At 39.0% G+C, this 24,451-nt stretch overlaps 1 protein-coding gene across 5 annotated transcripts in view; it reads right to left on the minus strand.

The window, feature by feature from the left end:
* LOC114644899 (CAP-Gly domain-containing linker protein 4-like) overlaps positions 1–24,451 on the minus strand; it is a 207,783-nt gene that overhangs the window by 130,739 nt on the left and 52,593 nt on the right. For all 5 annotated transcript variants that reach the window (XM_051925329.1, XM_051925328.1, XM_051925331.1 and 2 more), the window contains exons 5-6: positions 5,261–5,422; positions 3,934–4,052 (exon numbers count right to left, since the gene is read on the minus strand). In XM_051925329.1, coding sequence (XP_051781289.1) covers positions 3,934–4,052; positions 5,261–5,422 — 281 coding nt within the window. The remainder of the gene's footprint in view (positions 1–3,933; positions 4,053–5,260; positions 5,423–24,451) is intronic.

Below are 24,451 nucleotides of genomic sequence, written 5' to 3' on the forward strand. Positions count from 1 at the left end.
TTGTTGTGATCTTCTGTCCAGGCTTTTTAACTCTGAAATTACTCAGAAGTGCCAGTAACAACCATTCTTGTCCTAACTGCGGGTTCATGGGAAGGCATACTTTCTTACTGCAATACATGAGTTAAAGAAAAGTGGATGATGTGGGCACAGTTCTTAGGAAAAAAATGTCAAGTGAATTTTGTGAAACTCCAGGCAGTATGGAAGGATGGAATATAATAATATGTGTACATGTACTTTCAGGAAATGAAGCTGGGAGTATGTTGCAGTTTGACTAGCTCTGTACTAGGCCACAATTTTAGATGTGTGCAGTTCTAGTGCTTTGGGTTCTAATTCTATCCCAAGTACAAGATTCCCATTGAATTTGATATTAGGTATGTTAATTCTTTAAGCTAGCTCTGCCAACAATGACCTGCTACCATATCTTTGCCTGAGGAGCCTCTGGTGTTTTCAAATAGTAGAGAGTGAATGGAGGGCCTCTGGTGCCTGAAAGCCACACATCTCTTCTGAGCAAAGGGATACATCTACAGGAAACCAGCAATGTCCACATAATCCTGTGTGGTATATAAAGCACTCAAAAAGAAAGCTGCTGCCACATATTGTGGTCTTTTAGACAAAGGTTTGGCCCATTATGGAAAAATGAGGAAAGCCACTACCTTGTACTGCAGTTAGATCATTTAGTCAAGTGGATCTGGCCTACCACAGGGATGAAAATAGTGGTGGTAGAATGACAAAAATTTGAAAGGGAGAAGTCAAGGACATTTAAGGATAAAAAACTGAAAGTTTTGATGGATGCAGGAGAATGGTACAGGGAAGCAAGGAAACTGGAAGAAGAGAAAAGTATCAGTATAACATAACAAAAGATCAAACAACAACAACAAAAATAAGATCTGAAAAGGGTGTGTGCAATTAACGATGGAAATGGAAATACTCCACAAAATGAGTGGAATATTAAGAATAGATGAAGACAGTACTGTGAGCAACTGTTAAACACAGAGAATAATAGGGGGCAATTTGAAATATTTTGAAGGGTAGGAGGACCAGGCTGGAAATACAAAGACTGAAAACTAAATAAGCAATACATAAGACAAAGGCAGGAAAAGCATGCTGGCTTTTAGAGGTGCAGATTGAAATGACTAAAGTATTGGAGGAATGGATGTTGGAATTGATGAAAGCAGTATGGGATGAGGAAAAGATCCCCAATGGTTAGAGAAAGATTGCACTGGTTCCTTTGTTTAAAAGCAAGGAAGATATACTTGTAAGAAGTATGAAATTTGAGTTTATGAAAAAGTAAAGTAACAATTGATGCAACATTTATTGTGTGGCAACTTCAGCTATATTTTGCATTTATACATCTGATAAGAATGATGATATGGTCACAAGGGATGTAGGGTTTTGGTGTCTAAGAAAGAGGAAAGTTCCCCAAAAGCTGGTAAAAGTAAGAACATGTATGCTGTCAGTAATCTATCATACAACAGCGACAATTGCACATGGAGACATTAAAAAGTTTAATGTGCAAGGGAGCTTAGCTCTTTTCTCTATGTACTTTATAGTTGGTGTGGTGATTTGAATTAATTGTTATATGCTAATTACTTTGTGATTGTGGCAGAATCAGAAGAAGAATGTCAAAGAAGGGCATTTAAATGGTAAGAGGTTTGAAATAGAGAAGATTAAAAGTAAATACTGGGGTTGGTATGTGATAAACAGGTGCCAAAAACAGGGCTAGTGTTGATGTACAGGTGAATTGACATGGACAATAATAAAAACATAGGAAGGGGACTTCGAAAGATCTGATTTGAAAATGTAGAGATGGGTTTTGGGAGACTCACTGTGGAAGAGTATAAGAAGGGGTAAAAATCAGTGAGAAAATTAGAGATACTAGACTGTGATAGTATGGGCATATGGTTAGGGGAAATGAAGATGATATGATTGAGAAAGTCTGGAGAAGGCCTGTGACAAAAAAAAAAAAAAGACAAAGGAGGAGGCAGGGGCTCTAGGGGGCATTAGAGAGAGAGAGATGATTAAGGTAGTCAAATACAGACAAAGGTGGAGGAAACTCATTGAGGCAGTAAACATCTAACAAAAGCTTAATGGCATTGGAGAAATATGTTCAGTTTCAGTTTGGTCCTGCAAGCTTGGCTTCAAATAATTAATTTCTCTCAAAACAGACAATTCAAAATATTCTGATTTAAAAACTGGTGCTAGGGGCAAAACCCATACTTGCCTTTTTTAAGAAACTGGTGAATGCTATTCCCTCCACCATCCCATACAGACATTACTTACTTTTTATCATAACATTTTTAAACACAAGACTAGACTTTTTACTTTTAAAGTGCATTTTTCCAGTTCATTTAAAATAACTACCTGCACAGATTTACTTTAGATTTTTTTTTCAGAAGTGTTTATGTTAGCACAAAAATCAAAACAAATGTTTACATATGTAACTGGATACAATGTTGTTATTCTGTTAAAAATATACAGCAGTCTTCCCTAATGTTACTCTTAATTGACACCTTTATTTATTTTATTCCTCTTTTATTATCGCCCTGTTTGCTATTCGGAAGATTTGAATAAAAATGGTCCCTTTGCTACAACAGTTCTATTAAACTCTGACAATTTTAAAATGTAATATTCTCTAGATCTGCTGCTCTTGCACCAAGTATTATGTATTCTCTTAATTTTTGAGAGGCTGAAAGACCTTGTAGAGGTGGTGCGATGTGAGAATGACACTTTGTATTAAAAGAAGAGTGTAACCATTAAGGTTTCCTGACTACAGGGGATGATCCCATAAAAAGTGCAAGTGGGAAAAGTCAAGCAAAAAAGCATGATGTTCATAACAAAACTAAAACCCCTATGTTCATAATGAACTGTCTAGTTCCTAAAATACAAGATATTTTTATATTGTCTTTTGCAGCATGCAATGGTTTAATGTTTTGTTTATTTTGTCTGTAATACCATATGTAACATAATCCACTAAATGTTGCTCACACAAGAGTATTACACTGATACAATGAGAGTAATGATCTCTCACAGTGTCATTACTTAAATTGTCCTCCTTTCACCTGGAGTCTGAAATGTATTGTTTTCTGCTAGATTTGACTTTATTGCTGTTTTCAATTGGAAACAAAAATATATTCTTCTAAGGTTGCAAAAAGACTAAGAGGCCGTGCATTATTAGCTTCCTTTAGGGGGTTAAGATTCTGAATGTTAGGTTGGCACTGCATTAGTTCACGTTGACCTGCTCTGAGGAAGCTGTCCTTATGGTATTTTACATGAAATAACTTTTATTGGAATATTAGAAAAAAGGTGAAGTAAACAAACGTGCATAAAGCACCTGTCCCCAAACCAATTTCTTCTGTGTAAATTTGTATACTGTAATGAGAATCAAGATGCTAAACAGTGACACCATACAAATGGACACTTTAGCCCTTACTTTGGGTATAACCTACTGTATACTTTTTAACATCAGGCTCCCCTCCAACCTTTAAAACTTTATACAGTTAACCTGTTAAGTCATGTTAAGTCATTATTCCTGAAATACACAAATCTATTCTAAAAAAAAAATAAAAATCGAAACAAATATTTTAATATATAAGTCAACATTACACTGTCTGAAGGTCAGAAACTTATGACCACTATGTGGTACACTATTTGTTAATGTGCAGGTTTTGTTTCAACCCTATTTCAGCAATACTGAGAAATTATAAATTGGCTTTCAATTATCTATTTGATAAAGGAGATGAATATGCCAAACATCTTTGCTTCAAGATGCAAAAAAAATGTCTGCTGTCATTTATATGTAATAAATAAACTAGTCTATTGTATACTGAATTGAAAGTTGAATAATGTGTCATAGTTCATCAAATTTTGTGAGCAAAGAAATTAAATTATTATAGTTATTCTCATACAGTAAAAAACACGTTCCCCATTACTTACTCTGAAGACAGGATTAGCTCCATGTTCCAGCAGGCACTTTACTGCTGATAAACACAGGTTGGAAGCAGAAATATGAAGGGCTGTGCCAAAATCAAAATCACTGCAAGTGGCATCAACCTCTGTTTCAATAAAAAGAAAGAGAATGCCTTCAGCAATTAGGAGAATTCCTACAATTTTTTTTAACATATAAGTGCCAGACCTCACCTGGTATGCTGTTCACCAACTTACTGTGTTTTTGATAAGCCTCTAGATCAAGCCCATATATTAGTTTCTTTGCAAATGCTACATTTTTGCACTGATCGTTTATTGTGTCACTGTGAGTAGTCAGTAAGAATTAGTTTTACTATAAAGACAATACAGTGATACCTTGAGATACAAGTGCCCCAATGTACGAGTTTTTTGAGATATGAGCCGTCACTAGGTCGATTTTTTGTCTTGAGCTATGAGCCAAAATTCGAAATACGAGCCATCAAAGAGCTTGTCCCCGCACATTCAGAGGAACTGACGACAGAGGAGTTGACGGAACTACATACGCAGCAACATGCGGAGGTTCTGCAGGAGATCGGTATCGCGGAGGAGGTTATCTCTTAAAGTGAGATAAAGGAAGTATTTGCAATGTGGGAAAAAGTTTCAAACTTTAAATAAAAGAAACACCCTGAAAAAATGACAACTGATCATACAGTGCCGCTATTTAATGACACTTGCCTAACGCCTGACTTTATTGAAAAGAAACTGAACGTGCAGCCGCGCTATTTAATGACACTTGCCTAACGCCTGACTTTACTGAAAAGAAACTGAATGTGCAGTCGCGCTATTTAATAACACTTGCCTAACTAATTTCAGAAACATTCTAAAGGGGAGGACTAAACAAAGCTCCTTGGACAGGTTTCTATTGAAACACCCTGCGAATGAAAGTGATGAAAGCGTGGCAAAAAAGAAAAAAAACTAGTGAAGAAAATTAAGTTAAGCAAAAGTGAAGTGAAAGAAAAAAACATTACAATACGCTAATCGGCTTTGCCAACGTCTGCTTATTTCTTTAGATTCTCTTTTATGTATTAGGTTTTATTTTATTTGTATACAATATTTATTCATTATAAATACATTTTCCTTATGTTGAAAACATTTAACAAAAAATTGGGGTGGTTTTTTGGGGGCTGGCACGAATTAATCTCATTTCAATTAATTTCAATGGGGAAAATTAATTTGAGATACAAGCATTTTGACTTACGAGCTCGGTTACGGTACAAATTAAACTCGTATCTCAAGGTATCACTGTATATAGTTCCACCCCCAAGAAAAAAAAAATATTTGTGACCATCATGCTCACCCCCTGTTCGTGAACTTTTCAGGACTACACAGATCAGCTCTGGTACATCAAAATATGCTGCATAGTGTAAAGCATTCATGTTGGTCCATCGGCTGCGCAGGTTAGGATCAGCACCCATGGAAATCAGCTGGGATGCAAAGGAGGCAGCAGTCCCTGCATCACCTGAAACAAAGATTAACAGATGCAAATGTAAAAAGGGTTATTTTTTGTTGTTATTAAATTGACAAATTTTTTTTTTTTTTACTTTTAATTTTGTCACTTGGTATGGGTCAGTAGAGCTATACTTGTGCATTGTAAATGTGTGTGAACATACTTAGGCTGTAAATTACATATTGCAACACATCAAATTAACACTGTAGACGCATAAAATGATATACAAAAAAAGTTAGACACAATGTTGCGTTTCTTTTGTGCAAAAGTCATATAACTTAACAATTAATCTACAAGGATGTGACAGATCTGAAAGACAAAATATTAATTTCACTGGATTAAATCATTTAAGTTCTATATTTTATTACCAAGATCTAAAAGTAAAAATTGCAGGGCTGTGAACTTAAAGAGTATTTTCACCCATTCACCTGCTTTCTGCAGGTAGTTTCTCAAATTCATCAGAACATCTTTGTTTTAGCACTTGAATGTTTGGGTTCCTTTTACCAATAACAGATTTCAGCTCCTTTCAAAGGTGTCCAATTGGATTGACATCAGGGACTCATTGCTTATTGCTAATATAGTCAATATGTTCCTTTTTCATCATTATTTTGTGCTTTGGCTCCCAGTCCAGCAGGAGCACCCATGATTTTTGATCCATATATAGTTTTCTGACACTGTGTATCATATTCCATTTTAACTACTTCTTTCGGCTGCTCCCGTTAGGGGTTGCCACAGCGGATCATCTTCTTCCATATCTTTCTGTCCTCTGCATCTTGTCCTTTTACACCCATCACCTGCATGTCCTCTCTCACCACATCCACAAACCTTCGCTTAGGCCTTCCTCGCCTTCCTCTTTTCCTCTTCCCTGGCAGCTCTATCCTTAGCATCCTTCTTCCAATATACTCAGCACCTCTCCTCTGCACATGTCCAAACCAACGCAATCTTGCCTCTCTGACTTTGTCTCCCAACCGTCCAACTTGAGCTGACCCTCTAATGTACTCATTTCTAATCCTATCCATCCTCATCACACCCAGTGCGAATCTTAGCATCTTTAACTCTGCTACCTCTAGCTCTGTCTCCTGCTTTCTGGTCAGTGCCATCGTCTCCAACCCACATAACATAGCTGGTCTCACTACCGTCCTGTAGACCTTCCCTTTCACTGTTGCTGATACTCGTCTGTCACAAATTACTCCTGACACACTTCTCCACCCATTCCACCCTGCTTGCACTCTCTTTTTCACCTCTCTTCCACAATCCCCATTATTCTGTACTCTTGATCCCCAAGTATTTAAACTCATCCACCGTCGCCAACTCTACTCCCTGCATCCTCACCATTCCACTGACCTCCCTCTCATTTACACACATGTATTCTGTCTTGTTCCTACTGACCTTCATTCCTCTCCACTCTAGAGCAGCGGTTCTCAAACTGTGGTCCGCGGACCCCCAGGGGTCCGCGAGACGACCGTAGGGGGTCCGCAGAAAGGGTGAAAATTGCTTACAATTAATAACTTCTTCGCTAAACGCCATTTTATCCAATCGGATAATGCGAATAATAATCAACTCGCCCCTCACTACTGTTTATATTCTATATATAGTATATATATATGTCTATTAAGAACTATTCTACGATGACGTCATTATAGACGCAGCCTGTAATCGTGCACATCCATCCATTATCCAACCCGCTATATCCTAACCACAGGGTCACAGGGGTCTGCTGGAGCCAATCCCAGCCAACACAGGGCGCAAGGCAGGAAACAAACCCCAGGCAGGGCACAGTTTATGATTAATTATTAAGTTATACAGTGGTAATTCTTGCTTGTTAAATTGTTTTTCGTACGCCCAACTAACGTATGGATAAATATTTGAAGCGTAAGCGGATATCTGAAGAAGAGCACGGGGGTAATGGAAATAGTGGCGATGAACTGAGACATGATGCCGAAAGAGAGTCCGCACCGCGTAAGGCAAAATTACGTAAATATGATCCTGAATATTTACAATTCGGATTTATACCGTACAAAGACAACAGTGATCAGCCACAATGTGTCATTTGTTTAAACGTGTTATCGAACGAAAGTTTGAAACCTGCTAAACTGAAGCGCCATCTTGTAACAAAGCATAATGAACTAAAAGACAAACCCGTTGATTTCTTCAAACGTCGAGCAGAAGTGTATGCAAATCAGCAGAAAATTATTAGCACTGCGACAACAGTGAATGAAAAAGCTCTTAAGGCTTCGTATATTATGGCAATGCGAATAGCTAAGAGCAAAAAAGCACACACGGTTGCGGAGAGTTTGATTATGCCAGTGGCTTTAGAAATATGCGAGATAATGTTAGGAAAAGAAAGCAGCCGAAAATTACTGTCTATACCAGTATCAAACGATACCATCAGAAGGCGAATTTGCGACATGTCCAATGACATCCAATTACAATTGGTTGAGCGCCTACAAAGCAGTACATTTGCCATACAGTTGGACGAAAGTACCGATATTGCAGGCCAAGCGCAGTTACTGGTCTACGTTAGATATTGCTTTGACAATGATGTGGTCGAGGACTTTCTGTTCTGCAAACCTGTGCCACTTAGAACGACAGGTGAAGATTTATTTGCAATGCTAAATGATTTCTTCATTGCTAACAAGCTTGAGTGGTCCAGCTGTATTGGAATTTGTACGGACGGAGCTGCAGCAATGACAGGTCATAAAAGTGGGGTTGTTGCACGCGTACGAACTGTTTCTCCGAATATTATTTCCACACATTGCATGATTCATCGCGAAGCTCTTGCTAGTAAGAATTTAAATGAATCCTTCGGTGAAGTGGTAAATACATGCATTAAACTAGTTAATTGGATAAAGTGCAGACCGTTGAACGGACGACTGTTTGCTGCACTGTGCGAAGAAAGCGGCTCAGATCATCGACATCTGCTGCTACACACAGAGGTTCGCTGGTTGTCACGCGGAAAGGTACTTCAACGTGTCTTCGAGCTTCGCAGTGAACTGGCATCATTTTTGATGGACAAAAACTCAGAGCTGGTGAAGTTTGTTTCAGATAATGTATGGCTTGCAAAATTGGCTTACCTGGCTGATATCTTTTGTCAACTTAATGCACTTAACACATCACTGCAAGGCAGAGATTCAAGCGTGTTGAAAACAACAGACAAGATAACTGCCTTCAAGAAAAAGTTGAGAATATGGAAGACACGAGTACAAAATAAAAGCTGTGATATGTTTGAACTGTTAACTGAATTTCTGAATGAAAACAATATGGCCATTGATAACTTGGCAACAGATATCTTTGACCATTTGTCGGCGATGGAAGAATACTTTGACAGGTACTTTCCAACAGATAACATTGCAGATTATGACTGGATCAGAAATCCATTCAGTTGTCAGCTTACCAACTTGACCGGGAAGGAAGAAGAACAGTTGGCTGAATTGTCTAGTGACAGAAGTCTCAAACTTAAATTTCAAGAACAAACATTGACCGCGTTTTGGTGCAACGTTAGGAACGAGTATACGCTTTTAGCTGAGAGAGCACTGACTGTGCTGGTCCCATTTGCAACTACCTACCAGTGCGAAGCATCGTTCTCAGCATTAGCTGTGATAAAATCTAAGTTTAGATCACGTCTCCAGGTGGAAGATGACATTCGAGTGTGTCTATCAAAAATCTCACCAAGGATAGACCTTCTCTGCCGACAAAAGCAAGCCCACACATCTCATTAGTTTCTATGAGTATTAGAGTCTAATGTAATTGTATTTGTAATACATTTGAACATATTAAATAATTAAAACGTTTACCACTGGTAGGGAGCCATAAAATTAATAGTCTTACTCTTTATTATTAAATGAACAATGTTGTATTGTAGTTATGCAGTATGAGTATTAAGCACTAAATATTGTAGTTGTAGTTGTTTTGCATTTTTTGTTTTTGCTAAGCAGGTTTTAGTCCTGTGACTGTCGTATGACACTGTATCATTGACTGTCAATAGTTAGTGTTGTTATGATATGACTACAAAGAATGATTTATTTTATAAAGTCGACTTCAGATAAAAGAAGTTTACACTTTATGCCTGTGGCTATGCTATTATAATTTGGGTTGACAAATCAGGCCGCATCAGGGGTCCGCGAATATTGTATGGCTTGTAAAGGGGTCCCAGGACTGAAAAAGTTTGAGAACCCCTGCTCTAGAGCATATCTCCAACTCTACAGGGTCTCCTCAACCTGCTCTCTAACTATCGCTACAGATCACAATGTCATCAGCAAACATCATAGTCCATGTGGACGCCTGTCTAATCTCATCTCTCAACCTGTCCATCACCATTGCAAATAAGAAAGGGCTCAGAGCTGATCCCTGATGTAATCCCACCTCCAACTTGAATGCATCAGTCACTCCTACCGCAGACCTCACCACTGTCACACGTCCTTCGTACATATCTTGTTCAACTCTTATGTACTTCTCTGCCACTCCCGACTTCCTCATACAATACCACAGCTCCTCTCGAGGCACCATGTCATATGCTTTCTCCATGTCCACAAAGACGCAATGCAACTCCTTCTGGCCTTCTCTAAACTTCTCCATCAACATCCTCAGAGCAAACATTGCATCTGTGGTGCTCTTTCTTGGCATGAAACCATACTGCTGCTCACTAATCATCACCTCACTTCTTAACCTCTTAAACTTCTCTATCCCATAACTTCATGCTGTGGCTCATCAATTTTATTCCCTGTAGTTACTGCAGTCCTGCACATCCCCCTTATTCTTAAATATAGGCACCAGTACACTTCTTCTCCACTCCTCAGGCATCCTCTCACTTTCCACGAGTCCATAAACAATCTGGTTAAAAACTCCACTGCCATCTCTCCTAAACACCTCCATGCTTTCATAGATATGTCATCTGGACCAAAGGCCTTTTCATTTTTCATCCTCTTCATAGCTGTCCTTATTTCCTCCTTGCTAATCCATTGCACTTCCTGATTCACTATCGCCACATCATCCAACCTCTTCTCTCTCTCGTTCTCTTCATTCACCAGCCTCTCAAAGTACTCTTTCCAACTGCTCAACACACTTTCCTCGCTTGTGAGTATGTTTCCATCTTTATCCTTTATCACCCTAACCTGCTGCACATCTTTTCCAGCTCAGTCCCTCTGTCTAGCCAATCGGTACAGGTCCTTTTCTCCCTCCTTAGTGTCCAACCTCTTATACAACTCATCATACGCCTTTTCTTTAGCCTTCGCCACCTCTCTCTTCACCTTGTGCCTTATCTCCTTGTACTCTTGTCTACTTTCTGCATCACTCTGACTATCCCACTTCTTCTTTGCCATCCTCTTCCTCTGTATATTCTCCTGTATTTCCTCATTCCACCACCAGGTTTCCTTTTCCTCCTTTCTCTTTCCAGATGTCACGCCAAGCACCCTTCATGCTGTCACCCTTACTACATCTGCTGTAGTTTCCCAGCTGTCTGGTAACTCTTCACTGCCACCCAGTGCCTATCTTACCTCCACCCTAAACTCACCCTTGCAGTCTTCCTTTTTCAACTTCCACCATTTGATCACTGGCTCTGCCCTCACTCTCTTCCTCTTCTTGATCTCCAACGTCATCCTACAGACCACCATCCTATGCTGCTTAACTACACTTTCCCCTGCCACCACCAGTTTTCTTTGCAGTCTTCAATCTCCTTCAGATTTTCCCTCCTGCACAGGATGTAATCTACCTGTGTGCATCTTCCTCCACTCTTGTGCGTAACCCTATGTTCCTCCCTCTTCTTAAAATACATATTCACCACAGCCATGTCCATTCTTTTGGCAAAATCCACTATCCTCTGACCTTCTTCATTCCTCTCCTTGACACCATACCTACCCATCACCTCTGTTCCCTTCATCAACATGTCCATTGAAATCCGCTCCAATCACCACTTTCTGTCCCTTGGGTACACTGTTCATCACTTCATCCAACTCACTCCAAAAATCTTCTCTCTCATCCACTGCAAACCCAACTTGCGGTGCATATGCACTAACAACATTCATCATCACACCTCCAATTTCCAGCTTCATAATCACTACTCTGCCTGACATATTCCATTTTAACATACCTTAGTAATCCTGTAGTTCGTGATTCCCTTAGTACTTTCAAGACTTTCAGCACCAGAGGCAGCAAAGCAGCCTCACAACATAGTGGGGCCTCTATCACATTTAACACTCGAATTACCAGAGCCTACGAAAAAACCCGTAGATCCGTCCCACCTTAAAACACTTCGCACTTCTCCGTCAGCATCTTTTGTCCTTTAAATGTGTTGATAAGCAGCAAACAGCAAGCAGTCTGCTATCACATCCCCCCACCGGCACACAGTTTTCTCAGCTCAAGTCTGCTTACCTACTTGTCAGTTGCTTAGAGCTGTATAGAGTGAGAAGTCATGCAAAATGACACCTTTTATAAATACTATATCGTTATTTGGAACACTTGCATTTCATGTGTGTTCCGTGTCTACAACGATCTATGCACAGTAAACACATCATTAAAACAGAAACGTTTTTCATGTTTTAGTAATAATTTACAAAATGTAGGCATGAAGTGTATAATGCGTGAAGCCTGAATTCCAAATATCTTTATATACTTTCACAAAAGATAAAAGTACAACAGAACAAATGCGCTTTTTTCTAAGGCTATAACCGAAGGAAAAAAAAAAAAACAGGTTAGTGCTGCTTGCTGTCCTGCCTTCTTGGGTAGTATACTGGTTACAGCTGCCAACTCCAACTCATAAGGTTCTGGGTTCGAGTCTTAACGTCTTCCAAAATAAACGTTTTGAGTAGTAAGCTGTTCTTATTGTTAATATTATACAATAAAAGCATACATTTGATTTGCGACTGTAACAGCCGCTGTAAATGTATAGTACTTGTGAAAGTTAGCGTCTTTTTTTAGCTTTACTAGTTTTACTTTATTTACTTATCTTCCTACAGCATAAAGTCACAAGAAACGTCCCATCACATATAAGAACAACGCAGCTGCACCAGGCGTAAAGGCAAAAGTCCAGCGTCATCCTGCCAATCACCTGTCCTTCAAAGAAACAGCACGGCTTACAGAGCTCGCCAACGCTACACCGTCCAAATCTAAACACTAGCGTGGTGTATGTGCCCAAAAAAAGTCTGTAACTGCATTCTCATACCATTGCTCGCGTACTAAAGTGTCAGCAGGTATTTTTCATGGCATTACACGTGTAATTTGTGAGCATGCCCTTGACGATCAAACAGAGGAAGCTCAACAGTTCACTTGTGACTTTATGCTGTAGGAAGAGAAGTAAATAAATCAGCTCGCATGTTATTTATTTGGATCAAATAAAGACGCGCTATAGCTATTTATCTATCCCCTTAGCTGTTTTTATAAATATTTTTATATATATTATATAATAACAGTTATAAAGACACTGTTCATGTTAATTGCAGTTAAAATTGTTAAAAATAATATTTTAAAAGGAGCATCCCACATGAAAATACAACGATCTGACTGACTGACAGTGCATACCACTTTATATGGTTAAAAAGAAAAAAAAATAACACTTTCTTTCCAGCGGGGAATCGAACTCGGGTCTCTAAGGCGCAACAGGCCTGCTGAGCAGTCTGTGTCAACTATCCGCGACTTAGTATGTATCGTGATCGTGATTTAGAGAGAATAAAAGTGAAAAAAAAAAACGGAAACTTTTACAAGTCCTATAAATGTACACCGTGTGTTACAGACGCAAACCAAGTGTATGTGTGTACTGTATAATATTAACAATAAGAGCAGCTCATTACTGAAAACAGCAAATACAGGAGGAAGTCGGGATCAAACCGGGGACTCTTGATTACACCGGGGACGTTTAATTACAAGTCAGCAAATCTTACCACTACACTACGGAAACTGTTATTTTTTCTTTAACCTTTTGTGAAAGTGTTTACTTGATCTTTGGACTTCAGGCTTCATATATTATATAGTTTATGCCTACACTTTGTCATTTACTACTAAAATATGAAAAATGTTTCTGTTTTAAAAATGTGTTTACACAGATTACTGTAGAAATGGAATACACATGAAATGCGTGTGTTCCAAATAACGATCTATTATTTCCACTCTAAAACTCTAGCAGTTCAGCCACTCCCAGATAATCAAACAAGGCATGAGCTGGGAAAACTTAGTGAACATTCTGCGACGGTGGGGGATGGAATAGCTGGATGCTAAATCAGCACATTTAGAAGACAAAAGAGAGGTGAGAACGGTTTTAAGGTGGGCCGGATCTATGAGTTTTTTCGTAGACTCTGGTAATTCTAGTGTTAACTGTAGGTAGGATGTACTCCTCTGTATAAGCTGAACTTCACAAACAATAAAAACAAATTTTTAGTCTACATTAAACACAACTGAACTGTACAGATCATTTTCCTGAAAAGATTTTAGTTCCTCAGGTAAGTCTTGGCAAATTGGTCTTTGCGAAAACAGGCCAAATTGGTTCAGTGTGCAGAAAAAGGTGCAGGATGAAACCATCAGTCCAAATCAGCTTGTATTACTTTAAGTGTTATATATGATGTTTTATATGATATGACAGTTCACACCAATTTTCAAAGATTCTTTGATCAATTTTCCTCTTCCCACCACATCCTGAAATGTTTTTAACAGCTTCATGAGCAGCAAAGTTCTTAGGAACATGGTGAACTGTGTGAGTAGGAATGCCAAGGTCTCTCTAGTAGTGATGGGCTGTTTGATACTGACGTGTCAACACTGTGTTGAGCTTTTGAAGTGCTGGTGTTCAAAGCAGCGCTTTGAGGCTCATTAGAAATGCGCCTGTCACGTGATTTTGAGGCATGGTAGAGCCATGACGTCACTGACATCCACCCAGTCAGAAGCCGATGTGGTAAACCAGTCCACTGCCGGACCTCTTTGGCTCAAAGCGTAAAAGCAAAGCGCTTGAACGCAAGTTTTAATCCTGTACTTGATGTAGGTGGGCAAAAAAAGTCTTTTTTAAAAACAGTAATGTAGTACTTGTCTGCAAGTTAACAAATATATTTAAGAGAGACTATGAAAGATTCACACAGGACACCTCTTTCCTTAGTGTGGATTCTTGCCCACCTTGAATCTGCAAATGATCATATTTGCCATAAGGCAGCAGCACATGTATTGTAACAGTCCAGCATCAATTCTACCCCATGTCAATACGAGAGGCTGAGAGATGCTTCACATTAAGAGTTTGCAAAGCCGGCATGGTCCTCATAACAGTATATGCACAAGACACTACTCATTAAACATTTTTAGTATTCAGTAATTCCCATATCTGTAGCTGATACAGTATGTATTGTTGGTTTCCAAAGATCAGTGTGAGTAAAAGTGAATGCTGCTTATCTAATTACCAGCAATCCCGCGATTCTTGAAAGAATCGAAAATCTAAGAATGGCAATCACTTTCTGTTCCCTCCGATACTTGGAGGGATGAAATATCATGGAGGGTGGGTGCATCCTGGGAAAGTTCATTTAATTAAATAAAAATATTTGTACTAAAGCGGTTTCTTTTTGGAGATGTGACTCATCTGCGCCTTCGTTTATTGTTTTTATCCATGCAGTCTCTTTTTTGTTTTTCTATGGCTGTGTCGTCAGCGAGAAGTCATTTGATGATGGCGGCGGATTCGCGTGCTGAAGTGACCATGGCGGCGGATCCGGTGCGGTGGTGTGGGCGGTCGCGTTCGGGCGGCTGTACAACCTGGCGTGCACGCTTAACCTCAGGTTTAGTTCACAGGTCGTAGCCATGGTAAAGTTTTCATTTAATTAAATAAACATATTTGTACTAAAGCGGTGCTCTTTCATTGTGGAGCCGTGACGTCTTTGCTTCTGGTGTGTCTGAGGCGCGTCGTAGGAGCCTCCGTGTATTGTTTTTCTCCATGCGGTCTCGTCTTTGTTGTTCTGTGGCTGTGTCGTTAGGTAGAAGTCGTTTACTGTTAGGAAGCATACTCCAACTTACACACACTGACTGCTGGCACAGTGGATTAGAGCAGGTGTAGTTTACAGGTCGTGGTGTTTGGACGCCACACACTGACTCTGGGTACTACGGGCTCGGTTTTGTATTACAAATCGTTGAGCTCTTTCCATTTGGAGCCGTGACTCCTTTGCCTCTGCTGACACCGACTGCTGGCACAGTGCATTAATCCCAATGAATTTTCATGAACAGTGGACTCATTATAGAATGCGTTCTCAGCTACCTGGCAGAATTGTTCAGAGTCTGTCCGTTGTTCCTGTCTTTGGCTTTTTCTTTGTTGGAATACTGAACGTCTTAAACCTTTTAAACGACTTTGTAGCCTTTCTGCAGTTTCTTTTTGGATCTGTGCCTCTCTTGCATCTGGTGTTGCAGAAGCGCGTTGTAGGCGCCTTCGTTCATTGTTTTTATCCATACGGGCTCAGTTTTGTATTTGTAATCGTTGAGCTCTTTGTTTTTGGAGCCGTGACTCCTTTGCTTCTGGTGTTTGTGAAGCGCGTTGTAGGAGCCTCCGTTTATTGTTCTTATCCATGCGGTCTCGTTTTTGTTTCTCTGTGGCTGTGTCGTTAGGTACAACTCTTACTTTTAATACTGAATTTCCGTTATGTGATTCAAATATGCCACACAGACCGCTGGCACAGTGAATTAGAGCAGGTTTAGTTCACAGGTTGTGTTGTTTGGGCGCCACCTACTGACTCTGGGAAGCCGCTGGGTTTGACTCTGAGGCGCAGTGCGCATGTGGTGCGTCCGCCGTCCGTGCATAAATTAAACTGTCGTTTAGTAATATAGACAACTGTCTTCAAAACAGAATCAGTGTAATCGACTGCGTCTTCTGTGACTTAGGAAAAGCCTTGGGACTTCTGCATTAATAAGACAAAAAAAGTTGAACAGAAACTTTGCAAATTCATCCAGAGGTGGACATAAAGATCACTCAAGTATTGGCAAGAAAGAGCAGCTGCTTTAGCACATGTGGGGCCAAACTTTTAAAAAAAGCACCTGACTTTGTCAGCAACATCCGACCCTTGTGAATACATCTTGTCAAAGGCTATGATGGGGAGATTGGGTGTAAATCAGTAAAGTCATCCAAAATGCTGCACAGCAGAATAAATCACTGATGTAAATAGAATTATTGAAAGACTAAGCTTTTGTTGTTTCTGTACTCTTAAACCATCTTACAGTTATGCAATCCCCTTCAGTCACTGAGACATTTAATGTTTTCTTGCTTCTTACCCGTTGTGTTACCCAAAGCATCAACACCGAGTTTCATTCAAGGCTTTACTGTCCCTCCTTTTATACACATAAAATAAGACATGCTTTCCCTCTCCATACATGTTCAATAATAATAATAGTAATATGGCAGTAAAGAGAAGGGCCTGGGCATCACACTGAGGAGTTCTCATGTCTCCCATTACTTGAACTCGTCTGCCACCCCTCACTTCCACGTGTAACAGTAGGACTAAATTCAATGGAGAATACTAACAATGTACACCTTCAGAAGTGGAATATATCCACTGTATGCTGAAGCATGCCATTGCCAAACATAAAAATACAAAGTAGAACATTTCAGACAAATGATGAGTTCTGTTAATTAGAAACAATGCACTATAGCTACTTTTATACTTGTTACTTGTTATACTTGTGTTGTTACTTTTTTGTTTATTCTCGCCAAACATTACATATCTACATGGGCAATGAATATGGGTAATATATTTAAATATAAAATAATCTCTCTATATATAAAAGAAAATCCTGGAATGGAAAGCAAATGCAAGGCTACGATACGTGATCCTCTCGGAAGACAATTTTAAAGACGTGCGAGACCAAAGACATGCCCTACTTACAAGATAAGACCACGGGCAGAAAAAAAATCAGTAGTGTAAAGGCAGTCACGCAGCACACACAGCTCCCTGGCTCTCAGTGCATATAAAGTGTATAAGGTCAATACGGTAGAAATGAATTGACACGGGTAGAAATGAAACGTTGACGACTAAACGAACACGAAAGAAAAGCGCGGAGAAAAGAGACCCAAATGTGGTGGAGAGAAAAAAAATGCTAAAAAGAAAAACAATCTAGGTGCAAATTTAGAAAATAAGGAAAGTGATAATCAGCCCAGAACAAGTGGAATTGAAAACAAAGCACGTCCAATAGGGCTCAGAATTAAACGATTAGAACTTCATAAATGGGAGCAGCGTTATACGTCCTGCAAGAAAGAGATTTAACCATGCCCGGGCCGGAAATAAAGGACAATTACTGTTTTTACAACGTCACACGGGATAAGTCAACGAGCCATCATTTAAAACAAGTCCACAGACATCTAACTAAGCAGTTGTTGGATTGCTTTTGGCAGACACGCACAATGTGCTCCCAGCTCGTCAAACAACGACATGCGACAAGCAGAACAGGCAGCTCACCAGCAGGTTGAAGCCTTTTTTGTTTTAAGTGACTGATAGGTCCAATTGAGGGGGGCAGAGTACAGCACGGAAGACTGATAGCGGGGTACTGATTGATGCGGTAAGGGAGAGGCGAGATCCGGGGGAGGAGGGGTCGGAGAGGGTGCTAGACAGTTGTGTTTGGGGTTACGAAGTCGGCGATTGTTTAAGTAAAACTTTTGTGACACTTTATTACGTCAGTCGCTACAGTATCAAAAAAAAAAAAAGATAGTAAAGATCTCATTCGCGCAAACAAAAGGTGAATAATCATTAGAGCCAGGTGTAATTGAAAAAATAGCAGGACAAAGCAAGGTCATCCCACAACAGTTAAAGCAACGACAAGTTTAATTTCAAAGAATACACAATTCGGTCAGGTGTATATTTATGATGACGGAGAAGCGATGCAAATTTTAACAGGCGACAAGTAAGGTGGTGTATATATTCCGCAAATAACATTAGACACCAAAGGAGATCATGATATGCCATTCGTATTAAAATGTTTACAGTTTACCGTGAGAATAGCTTTTGCTACAACAATTAACAAATCAAAGGGACAACCATTAGAAAACGTCAGATTATTTATTAGAGAAACAGAAACAATATTCACTCACAGGTGATTATACGTTGCGTTGTCACAATGTATTTCCAAAAACAGATTCAAAATTCAATGCGATCTTGAAGAAAAGGTAATTCCAAATATTGTTTTTAATAAACCTTTAAAGTAAAAAGTGCAACTAATGAAACTGAAACAATTCCAAAGAAAAAAAAGCTTTTAAAATTGTATATCCGATTAACCAAACAGCGGCACAGTGGTGCAGTGGGTAGCGCTGCTGCCTCGCAGTTAGGAGACCTGGGTTTGCTTCCCTGGTCCTCCCTGCATGGAGTGTGCATGTTCTCCCCGTGTCTGCGTGGCTTTCCTCCAGGTGCTTCTTCCCACAGTCCAAAAACATGCAGGTTGGGTGGATGGACGATTCTAAATTGTCCCTAGTGTGTGCTTGGTGTGTGTGCGAGCCCTGCGATTGGCAAGCGCCCTGCCCGGGGTTTGTTTCCTGCCTTGCACCCTGTGTTGGCTGGGATTGGCTCCAGTAGACCCCAGTGACCTGTAGTTAGGATATAGTGAGTTGGATGATGGATGGATGAATTTACCAAACACAGGGGTTGGCAAGCGAAGCGAGCAGGGGGCAGAGCCCCCTAGTACTTATTAAATTAAACTAAAGCACTGTCAAAATATATTAATGAACAAACTGAGAAACACTAGTCTTTAGGAAATATCAAAAAAGCTTGTGAGTTCTCATTTAGGACAGAATGCATTATTAACGGCACACACTCTCTACTGAGACAATGTCACGAAAAAAAAAACAGCACAGTCCATACAAACTCACAGCCTCTTGTTTTTTGATCGTATGATTAATTGTCAATATCATATAAATTCTATAAGTCTGCTATAGTCAGTACAATAAACGCCCCATTTAAAATGTTTGCGTATACAGAATATAAGACAGAATCTCAGTGGAGCGGAACTTGTGAGTAGTAACGAATAATATATGACACTGAAGAATAAAAATGCATAATAAAGGGAACAAGTAAAAACTCTGACTTCCTAAAACAGACACTGCAAATGCAGTCATTTCAATATGCAAATTAGAAGGCATGTGTGTGCATTTCAATATCGATTTAAGAACTAAGTAAGTCACCATTTATACTAAACAGTGACTCAAACAGTACTTAAAAGTTAATAGTCTAACAACTCAATCTAAGTAAATGAAATGAAGAGCCCATCTAACACTGCTAACAATAAAGGCTCACACTGTCCTGCTGCATGTTTGGAAGGTGCTGATTGGCCGAAACTGTTTATAGTGAATTGTCCTAAGAGGGAAGTGATAAATAGCAATCAGAAATGAAAACACACATTTAAGCATGTTGGACAGTAGTTTGTTATGGTTTTCTACAATACCAATTCAGTATGATACCAGTGTCTCCAAACACTCAAATATGAAGTTTAATATGTTTTACAGTGAAACTGTTTACATGTAATCTATAATAATAAAAGGCAAAGCCCTCACTGACTGATTCACTCACTCACTGACTGACTGACTCACTCATCACTAATTCTCCAACTTCCCGTGTAGATGGAAGGCTGAAATTTGGCAGGCTCATTCATTACAGCTTACTTACAAAAGTTAGGCAGGTTTCATTTCGAAATTCAAAGCGTAACGGTCACAACTGGAACCTCTTTTTTCACAATATACTGTAATGGACGGCAGCTCGATGGCCGTGGGAGGAGGAGTTGAGTGTCACGTCATCACGCCTCCCACGTAATCACGTGAAAAGACTGCGAACGCAGTAGTGACAAATGAAGGAGGAGCCGCAAACAGCGAAGAACAAAAAACTCATTAAACAATTGAGAAGGGAGCGAGTGAAGCATACAAGGATGTTCATAAGGGAAACAAAGCACGGTGTAAAACGTAAGTTTAAATTAAGTTTATAGAAACGCTCCCGCTGCGGATTGCAATAACATATTCGCGAGATAAAAGTTTAATGAGAAGACACGAGGTATAAACGAACCACACGCCGTAGCGCAACGTTAGGGGCAACAGTTTCAGCCATTCTATGATCTGCTTCTCGCAACTGAAAGACGGCACAGGGCGGATGTTAGCCCACTTGCTGACTGCAACGTTAGGGGCTTCAACTCTGGCGCAGACGATATTCGATTCTCGAGAGGGGATGCAGTGAGTGTGTATGCCTGATGAGCCCAGAATTAAGGAGAAACACGTGTCGCATACTTTTTGCATTATTTGAAAGTAAACTATTAAAACCATTCTATGATCAGCTTCTGGGAACAGAAAGAGGGCACGTGGCGGATGTAAGGCGACTTCCTGACCAACCACAAGCGTAACCTGGCAGGTAACCATCCATACAGTCAGATTGTGATTCAGAAAACGAATGCCATGAATTTAATTACCACGATCTACATACTGTCAAATAAACGAAACACACGCCGTAGCGGGACAGCTGTGAAAAGCGAGGTTCACAAAAAAACAGATCCTTAACAAATTGTTATTGGTATATTTTCGATCCGTTTAAAAAGGTTTTATTTTCTTCTTAAAAAGTTAAAAGCAGTACTTTGCCACAACGAAGCGCGAGAATTTGGCTATATATATCTGCTTCTCACAATTAAAAGAGGGTACGTGGCGGATTTTAGACGACTTCATGACCAAACATAAGTGTTACCTGCCAGGTAGGGTTACCACTTTTAATACAAAAAATAAGGGACGCATACTGCAGCGGGTGCCACATCCCAGTGCCAACAGTTTGCAGACTCTACTTAAAAGACCCGCCCTCCTCACTGGACAGTTAAAAAGACCAATCAAACTAACGATGACATCAAGTATTACCCAATCAAAAGTAGGAAAGGAGGCATCTTCATAAAATGCGTGTGGGATGATTTGCATGAGACGCTGCTTTAAAAAAAATGGTAAAAAAAATACGGGACAAGTCCCGTCCCGTATTGATTCAAAACGGGACGCGCAATTTCATTCTCAAATACGGGACGATTCCGTATTTTAAAGGACGGGTGGCAACCCTACAGTGCCAGGTAACCACTCATACAATCAGATTGTGATTCAGACTAGGAATGCAATGAATGTAATTACCCCGATCTACATACAAGGCGAAAGTCTTGCAAAATTCAAAGATGATGGGTTGGGATAAGTACACCATAGAACATAAAAGAGCTTATGAAGCCTTGAACCGAAAAAAGCAATATCTCAGAGATCGTTAAAAAAAAAAAAATAGGAGGTAATGTCGTTTTACTCGCTGTAGATTTTAGTCAAACATTACCAGTTATTTCACGAGGGAGACCAGCAGATGAACTCAACGCGTGTTTAAAATCCATGCTTCTCCCACGCTCGGTTATATGTCGCGTGTTCTCGGGTAGGTGCACCAAAAAATGTATACATTTAAGCATGTAATGGGCAAACAAAAAATGAGGTATACCCGAAGGCACTGCAGTAGTACTTAATGTAACTTTACTTCTTAATTCTTAATGTTTTACTGTTTAATAATTTATACGCTTCTTATATGTTGTTCAAATTCTTTTATCAAAATACCAGTGACAGCGCAATGCACGATAACGTGGAGTGAATACACCATACGCATCCGCCCACGGCCGCCCTGGTGTGCGCAGACAGGAGTTGATTCTACAATAAAATAAAATAAAGATAAAAACCCAGGATTGTTTCCTGCCTTGTGCTCTGTGTTGGCTGGGATTGGCTCCAGCAGACCCCCGTGACCCTGTGTTCGGATTCAGCGGGTTGGAAAATGGATGGATGGATGGATAAAAAGAGTAATACAATCATCACCCATAAAGCGGATAGTAGACGTGACGTTCTATATGTGTACCAGATTTCAAGTCAATAGGTGAAACGGTTTGCGAGCTACAGGTGATTTAAAATCCTGGACAGACAAACGAATAGCCACGGTAGCAAATTACAGAAGAAGATTTTACTGTTTAATAATTTATATTTATATGAAATGTGCTTCTTATATATTACTTCATATTCTCATATGATAATGATGTTAATGTTGTTTATATTGATTTCTAAGTTATTGAAACTGCATGTATGTGTGTATATGTATGTATATATATATATATATATATATATATATATATATATATGTATATATATATACTAGCAAAATACCCGCGCTTCGCAGCGGAGAAGTAGTGTGTTAAGGAGGTTATGAAAAAGTAAAGGAAACATTTTAAAAATAACGTAACATGATTTTCAATGTAATTGTGTTGTCATTGTTATGAGTGTTGCTGTCATATATATATATACATATACACATACACATATATTATATATATATTATATATATATATATCTGTATGTGTATATATATATATGTGTGTGTATATATATATATATATATATATATATATATATATATATATCTGTATGTGTATATATATATATGTGTGTGTATATATATATATATATCTGTATGTGTATATATATATATATATATATATATCTGTATGTGTATATATATATATATATATCTGTATGTGTATATATATCTGTATGTGTATATATATATATATATATATATATATATATATATATATGTATGTGTATATATATCTGTATGTGTATATATATATATGTATGTGTATATATATATATATATATATATATATATATATATATATATGTATGTGTATATATATATATATATATATATATATATATATATATATATATATATATATATATATATATATATGTATGTGTATATATATATATATATATATATATATATATATATATATATATATGTGTGTGTGTATATATATCTGTAGGTTTATATATATATATATATATATATATATATATATATATATATATATATATATTTATACAGTGGTGTGAAAAACTATTTGCCCCCTTCCTGATTTCTTATTCTTTTGCATGTTTGTCACACAAAATATTTCTGATCATCAAACACATTTAACCATTAGTCAAATATAACACAAGTAAACACAAAATGCAGTTTTTAAATGATGGTGTTTATTATTTAGGGAGAAAAAAAAATCCAAACCTACATGGCCCTGTGTGAAAAAGTAATTGCCCTCTTGTTAAAAAATAACCTAACTGTGGTGTATCACACCTGAGTTCAATTTCCGTAGCCACCCCCAGGCCTGATTACTGCCACACCTGTTTCAATCAAGAAATCACTTAAATAGGAGCTGCCTGACACAGAGAAGTAGACCAAAAGCACCTCAAAAGATAGACATCATGCCAAGATCCAAAGAATTCAGGAACAAATGAGAACAGAAGTAATTGAGATCTATCAGTCTGGTAAAGGTTATAAAGCCATTTCTAAAGCTTTGGGACTCCAGCGAACCACAGTGAGAGCCATTATCCACAAATGGCAAAAACATGGAACAGTGGTGAACCTTCCCAGGAGTGGCCGGCCGACCAAAATTACCCCAAGAGCGCAGAGACGACTCATCCGAGAGGTCACAAAAGACCCCAGGACAACGTCTAAAGAACTGCAGGCCTCACTTGCCTCAATTAAGGTCAGTGTTCACGACTCCACCATAAGAAAGAGACTGGGCAAAAACGGCCTGCATGGCAGATTTCCAAGACGCAAACCACTGTTAAGCAAAAAGAACATTAGGGCTCGTCTCAATTTTGCTAAGAAACATCTCAATGATTGCCAAGACTTTTGGGAAAATATCTTGTGGACTGATGAGTCAAAAGTTGAACTTTTTGGAAGGCAAATGTCCCGTTACATCTGGCGTAAAAGGAACACAGCATTTCAGAAAAAGAACATCATACCAACAGTAAAACATGGTGGTGGTAGTGTGATGGTCTGGGGTTGTTTTGCTGCTTCAGGACCTGGAAGGCTTGCTGTGATAGATGGAACCATGAATTCTACTGTCTACCAAAAAATCCTGAAGGAGAATGTCCGGCCATCTGTTCGTCAACTCAAGCTGAAGCGATCTTGGGTGCTGCAACAGGACAATGACCCAAAACACACCAGCAAATCCACCTCTGAATGGCTGAAGAAAAACAAAATGAAGACTTTGGAGTGGCCTAGTCAAAGTCCTGACCTGAATCCA

The sequence above is a fragment of the Erpetoichthys calabaricus genome, chromosome 3, assembly GCF_900747795.2.
Source record: "Erpetoichthys calabaricus chromosome 3, fErpCal1.3, whole genome shotgun sequence".
Lineage (NCBI taxonomy): Eukaryota > Metazoa > Chordata > Cladistia > Polypteriformes > Polypteridae > Erpetoichthys > Erpetoichthys calabaricus.